This window comes from Mizuhopecten yessoensis, unplaced genomic scaffold (genome assembly GCF_002113885.1).
Source record: "Mizuhopecten yessoensis strain PY_sf001 unplaced genomic scaffold, ASM211388v2 scaffold4321, whole genome shotgun sequence".
Classification (NCBI taxonomy): domain Eukaryota; kingdom Metazoa; phylum Mollusca; class Bivalvia; order Pectinida; family Pectinidae; genus Mizuhopecten; species Mizuhopecten yessoensis.
In genome coordinates this window covers 91,124-98,494 of record NW_018405487.1, presented here as the reverse complement: position 1 = coordinate 98,494, position 7,371 = coordinate 91,124, and the positions used below count along the sequence as shown (strand labels likewise).

At 32.4% G+C, this 7,371-nt stretch overlaps 1 protein-coding gene across 1 annotated transcript; it reads left to right on the top strand.

The window, feature by feature from the left end:
- Positions 1 to 2,633: 2,633 nt before the first annotated feature.
- On the top strand, positions 2,634 to 6,997 carry LOC110448801. Its single transcript, XM_021495245.1, has 2 exons — positions 2,634 to 4,798; positions 4,893 to 6,997. Exons 1-2 carry the CDS (start codon positions 3,577 to 3,579, stop codon positions 4,916 to 4,918), a joined length of 1,248 nt encoding a protein of 415 aa, XP_021350920.1. The 5' UTR covers positions 2,634 to 3,576; the 3' UTR covers positions 4,919 to 6,997.
- The last annotated feature ends 374 nt before the right edge of the window (positions 6,998 to 7,371 follow it).

The following is a 7,371-nucleotide window of genomic DNA, read 5'->3' as shown; positions in this document are numbered from 1 at the left end:
TTACCACTATAATGTACTATGCAGAAGCTGAGTAAAAAAAACACTCCAACAAAAATGAACATTGATTATCGCTTTAATGTACGATGGAAAGGTTGAATGACAAACTATTCCATCAACAGTGAACATTGATTACCACTATAATGTACCATGGAAAGAATCATTATGAATCCCTTCCATCAAAAGTAAATATTGATTACCACTGTAATGTGCCATGGAAAGGGGGAGCGATAAACCCATCAACAATGAACATTGATTACCACTATAATATACCATGGGAAAGATGACTGCCAAATCCTATATCTTATATATCTGACTATTAGATGTATACACATTTTAGCATTTTGCTCGATATTTTTGATGTAAATTATTATTTAATGGCCAAATGCATTCATTTTATATCATTATAGTTGTTTTGTATGTACAAAATGTGTAGATACATTTTCTAACAGCTTCTTTCATTTATTAAAACTGATTTTAAAATAATTCATACATCACATCCTCATTCAAAAACACAATCCCCATTATTATAGGAATAATTATTTAATCCTTACTTGCTGGATATTATACTTTATAACTTTGTATTTTTATTGTAAATGGTTGTGTTTCAACATCTGTTTTATATGTGTATATTTATATAAGGTATCTATTTATATCATATGTGTATACATTTCACGTTATAAAAGTTATTTTCACTCTGTGGTAAAATTTGATCATTTTGAAAATCACATGGTGATTTTATGTAGATGTGCACTATAGGTTTAACAACTTTCCAACGTCAAAGTCACTGTAATGACAATAGGGATTTATCATTCAAACACACCACAGAACCCTTGTCTCACTTGTGCACTTCACATAACAATATCGCTGTAAGTATTTTTTGCATTTATAAAATATTCAACGTTTCCTTTCCATGTACTCAATTTAGATTACCTCTAATCTTGTAATTTTTTTAATATTAACAAGGAAATCAAATGGTTGTGCTGGTTTATTATGTGTGCGTTTAAATCATAATCAAAGATATTACCAATAATATGGTATCAATAATAAGATGTTCAAAGCTGTATCATTGTGTTTATTATTATTCAAGCATTTCCCATTCTAACATCTTGAATTTGTTGCTTTTTAATTGCGCTTTACACTTGATAAAAGTTGCACTGCAATCTTGGATTGACCCACTTTCGAGGTCAAATGTGCATACTCCTTTAAATAACTTAATCTTGATACAAAAACGGTCTAGAACAGTTTTATTTGGCAAGTTGCATACTGACTTCAAGGGTTTTAAAGTATGTTCAAATTAATGACCTTGTTGTTTTATCAGTGTCACTGGAATCAAATATGTTGCAAACTTTAACAGGTTCTTTTGAATGACTTATAGTCATACTACTGATAGTTTGCCAGTAGCTCTATTTTAGTCCACTTTTAAGGTTATAAGTGTGAAATTAATACCAGGTGAGCAATTAATGCCCATTGGGCCACTTGTCTCATTCTTTGAACATATTCTGGTTGCATAATATATTTCTTAAACCGAAAACGTTTAAAAATCACACGAAATCATGTTTATTCACGACACCCACACGTTGCTTGGGTGTTAAATAACTAGTTGGTTCAACTCAAAAACCTTTATATATCTGTATGTACAATGTACATAATAAATGAATGACACAACAGGAAAAAGACATGTATTCAACATTTACGCAAATTTGAAAGTTATCTTAATAGCATAGTACTTACTTATTTAGTTCAACAGCAACTTTGTCGGGAATTCTGCCAGTTTCAGGTGATCTTGATGACCTTGATGTGTCCTTTCTGTTGAGCAAAGCATGTGCAGCCTGTGTAGCCTGTTCAACCAATCCGTCAGGATCTGGCGAAGCAACAGATGCGTTAGACAGTCTCTTTAATCTCTCTGCGATGTTTTCTGCGTACGAAAACAAGGGTTCACCTAGGACGTGAGTAAGGGATTTTTGTATATCTTGCTCAGTCATGTCAGATTCCATCACTCTGTCTTTTTGAGCTTTGTTTGATGTTTGCGATGATGCGCGGAGAATATCTTCTGCCTGTAACAACACGTTTAGTTTTAAATACAACAGATACATTCAAAATATAAAACTTACAGTTACTGATGTAATACATGTCATTGTAAAACAATCAAGCACGTAATACGTAATATGCAATCAACAGAGCATTGTTAAGAATAAAACATTTTTAGCTCACCTGCCCGACGGGCAAGTGAGCTTATGCCTCGGTGCGGCATCCGTCGTCCGTCCGTCCGTCGTCCTTCTGTCCGTCCGGCGTCAACTTTTCCATTAAAACAACTTCTTCTCAACAACAAAAAGCCCCCGGGTAGTGATATTAGGCCTGTAGCATGCTGTAATGAAGGTCTACCAAGTTTGTTTAAATGAATGACTTTGATCCACTTTGAACGTAACAGGGGTCAAATATGTTAACATCATCAAACGACTTAATCTCAGTAACCAAAAGGCCAAGGGTACTGATACTTTTCAATAACGGAAAGTTCTAGGATGATGATATTTGGCCAGTAGAATGCTGGGTTGAAGGACTACAATGTTTTTCAAATGAATGACCTTCGCTCATATTCAAAGTCCCATGTCTTATAACATTCACCTGCCATTCATTTGATTGTTCAGTCGTGTAAACACAAGTCCAGACTGATTTCTAATGCTAATTAACTTCACCTGTAAATAGTATCAAATACAGCAATAACTTGATGTATACAAAGAAAGCTTCTATACACATCGTGGTCAGGTATATTGTTTCGCATGGTCCACTGACCTACACAGTGTAGTTAACTGTTACAGTGTTGAATGTACATACTTGTCAGAAGAATACGCATAGTATCAATGTTACTCGCTGCATATCCTGAGGTCAATATTTCTTTTATTTCCAACATATATTTTCTTATCATCGCGAAATCGACGTGAATGCATTCCACCAGCTTGTTGTGATCGGCGTGCTCACTTGTATGCTCCGCTCTCGTCTTAATCAAAATTATTTGTATCTCTTTATTAGAGACTTTTCTTATATTTAGTTCTCTGTCCTTATCAAACAATTGCTGAGGGTATACTTGAATTAACTCATACAGGCATATTTCTTGCTAAAATGTGTTTTAAACAGTGAAATGATACTGATAGGTCCAAATCTGGTAAATGTTACATATTGTACCAAATAAGTTGAGCGAACCAGTCAATAGTAGGCAATCAGTGAGTGAAAGCGGTCTGGTGACTATGATGGAATTATACATCGTGGTCATTAGATCGTTTGTATCGAATTGCTAGTATACATTACCTTCAAGATAACAATACACACGTACCGTGTACGACATCGTGGTCCATATCCATGTTGAATGGCTGAGTCGTCTATACGTTATTATGTCATTGTATATTGTATGTATATATGTGTTTCTATCTATTGTTTTGTTTACGAATCGAATGTCTTTTCGTGTGCTGTTACTGTACATCTATGCTTGCCCAGCCTCCAAATTATTGTATGTAACGTTATGTGCTCGCTATATCATGTGTCCTTTTCACGTTCACGTCACAGTGTATTTTATAACGATATATGACAATGGTTAAAACAGTAATAGGCATATCACGTGATGGGACATGTAGGAACACTAGGGGGTGTATGACTAATTCAACCGTGTACTATTATGTACATATCGTGTATAAATGTTCCCTGAATACACACAATCTGAAAAACTTACTTTTTTTTCTCTATGTGACTAGTATTTTATTAATCAGCTGTAATGATATTGAGTTAAACCCAGGTCCTCTGCGTAACCTAGAAATTTCTCATCTCAATATAAGATCCTTAAGAAACAAGACAGATATTGTTGAAACTGAATTAAATAAAAGTGATATTATCTGCCTAACCGAAACACACCTCACCCCTGAAATACCTAATACTGAACTAATAATTCCATGTTACTCTGAAAATCTTTATAGGCTGGATAGAAAAACTGGTCCTGGTGGTGGGGTCTTAATCTATCACAAAAATAACATTTTCACCAAAAGACGACATGATCTTGAACATGATGAAGTTGAAATGATATGGGTGGAAATTCACATTGAGTCGCACAAGTTTCTTCTGGCTTGTCTATATAGACCAGAATCACCAGTTAGATATTGGGAAATCTTAGATTCAGTCATTGAAAAAGCTGTGAACACTAACTTAGATATAGTGATCACTGGTGATATTAATATCAATATGTTAAATCTTCAACCCCACTCGCACCTTGGTAGACTAATAACAAAATTTAATCTTTCTAATTTTATCACAGACCCCACTCGTATCACTCCAACTTCATCAACTTCAATTGATATTGTCTTTTCCAACAACAGAAATATAGTTAAAAATGCATCTGTGCTTCCTCCTATATGTAGTGACCATTCTCTGATACAATTTAACATTTCCTATGCAGTTTTTAAAAAACAAACCTATCGAAAGAAAATTCTTATTTATCAAGATGCAGATTATGATCAGATGAATAGATGTATTTTAGAAAAAGATTGGGAAAACCTTATCAATATACATGATACAAATGAATTTAACAATATTTTATGTGATACAATAAAGCACTTAATTAATGAATCTATACCCACTAAGTATGTAACAATTAGACCAAATGATAAAAAATGGATGACTAATGATATTAGACTACATATAAGACAACGAAATAGGGCTCATAGGAAAGCAAAATCTAGTAATTCGGCTTTTCACTGGGAAAATTATAGAAAAAAAAGAAATGAAACCATTAGTAGAATACGTGATGCCAAGAAAAAGTATGTTGAAAATTTACAAAAATCATTAACCGACAAAACTATTCCCCCTAACAAGTGGTGGAAAATTGCACGAAATGTCCTTAATATAAACAACAAATCTACTTCTATTCCCCCACTAACACACAATAATTCATTTATTCAACATCCATTTGACAAAGCTGAATGCTTAAATAAATACTTTGCATCAATATCTACCACTTCTGAAAATACTGAACCTATACCTGAAACTACTAATGATTTTCCTAATTCCATAAATGATATTGTTATAACCCAACAGGATGTTAAAGATCAGCTATTTCTTTTGAATGTTAATAAACCTGCTGGACCAGATGATATGATTCCCAGAATAATCAAACAATTACATCCATCTATTCTCTTTCCTCTAACTCTTCTATTTAACAAAACACTTGAAACTGGTATTATCCCCCTCAGCTGGAAGATGGCTAATATTAACGCTATTTATAAAGGTAAAGGATTAGTTAATGAGGTGTCTAATTACAGACCAATCTCTGTTACTTCATGTTTTAGTAAAATGTTAGAAAAAATCGTTTTCAAATATCTATATAATTACCTCAGTACATATAAAATCATTACAAAACACCAGTCTGGCTTTACACCTAAAGATTCAACTGTAAATCAATTATTGTCTATTTACCATACCATTGTTAATTGCCTAGATCAAAATAAAGAAATCAGAATTATATTCTGTGACATAAGCAAGGCTTTTGATAGAGTTTGGCACAATGGTCTGCTTTACAAGTTGGAATCATATGGTGTTAAAGGTAATCTTTTAAATTGGTTTCGTAACTTTTTATCAGACAGAAAGCAGAGAGTACTAACTGAAGGTTATACATCAACCTTTGACCCTGTTCAAGCAGGGGTTCCACAAGGCTCAGTCCTCGGTCCGTTATTGTTTTTAATATATATAAATGATATTGTTGATTGTGTTTCCAGTAAAATTAAATTATTTGCAGATGACACCTCTCTCTATGGTATATGTGATAATAATCCCATTGAATTGGCACAAAATCTTTCCAATGACTTGAGTAATATTAAGCTGTGGGCCACTAAATGGGACATTAAATTTAATCCTTCTAAAACTGAATCTGTAATTTTCTCAAGGAAAACTAATAAGAATCATCCTATTGTTAATTTTTATGACGCACCAATTGTTGAAAGCAAAACACATACACATCTGGGCCTTACACTTAGTGATGATGCCAAATGGAACCAACACATATCTAATATATATGAAAAAGCATTTAAAAGAATAAATATCTTAAGGTTACTAAAAAATAAAATTGATAGAAAATCCTTGACAACCTTATATATATCCTACATAAGACCAGTTATTGAATATGCAGATGTTGTGTGGGACAATTGCACACTAGCTCAAAAAAAACTATTAGAATCAATACAATTAGAGGCTGCAAGATTAATTACAGGTTTACGTAGAGGGACATCACATGATAAATTATACAAGGAATTAGGATGGGAAACTTTGAGCTGCAGAAGAAATAAACATAAACTAATTTTAATGTATAGAATAATGAATAATGAAACCCCAGATTACCTAAGAGAAATTATTCAACCATATATTCATGATGAAACCCTTGACAGATATCCCCTCCGAACAAACAGATTATTTGATCCCCCTTTATGTCGTACTGTAAAATATTTTGAAAGTTTTTTTCCGTCCATGCTAAATGAAATGAATAGACTTGCCCCAGATATTACTAGCATCCAATCTACCACACAGTTAAAAAGGTTACTAACTACAAAGCAATATATGAAATCTGAAACAAATGATGTTTTTAAATACTTTGGCAATCGTGATGTAAACATTATACTTTGCCAATTAAGAAATAATGCTAGTAATCTAAATTATGATCGTTATAAAGATCACTTAATTGAATCTCCAATGTGTGAGTGTAACGGATCTTTCGAAACTGCTGCACATTATTTTTCTGAATGTAATCAATATAATAATATTCGCCAGACTCTCCAACAGAGTTTGAATCATCACACTCACAATCATCTGTGTATAAATGTCCTAATAAATGGTTGTAATAGTTGTAATGATTTACAAAATAGAGATATCTTATCTCATGTATCAAACTTTATATCGCAATCAAAAAGATTTTCATTAATATAATATTTGACTTACCCTTACTATTTTTTGGAACATAATTATACATTCTTACATTTTTATTTATTTTTTATTCTTTTATTCTTTTTATTTTCTTTCAAGTTATATGTATAAAAGCTTTATACCTCCCACAGTGAACTACAATGATATAGTAGTACAAGATATATCTAATGTAATATAATATGGAATTAATTAGATACTTTATTCTACCTTTGATAATTACTAATTTAGCTGGTATATATACACCTATTGAATGAAATTGGCTCTGGGCAGCTTAGATGGGTTTTTTCTTTCTTTTTTTGTGTGTGTATTTTTGTGTGTATTTTTGTGTGTTTTTTTTGTGTTTTTTATTATGTTTTCTATTTTCTTCTTCTTTTTTAAGCTTACATCAAGATATGGAGTAACTCCTTTCAATTTAATTAA

What these genes read in the sequence shown, in the direction of transcription:
- LOC110448801 (XM_021495245.1), top strand. Translation starts at nt 3,577, where the DNA reads ATGACAATGGTTAAAACAGTAATAGGCATATCACGTGATGGGACATGT. An exon ending in AATACGTGATGCCAAGAAAA is followed by an intron (nt 4,799 to 4,892) that starts AGTATGTTGAAA and finishes TAATATAAACAA; the next exon opens with CAAATCTACTTCTATTCCCC.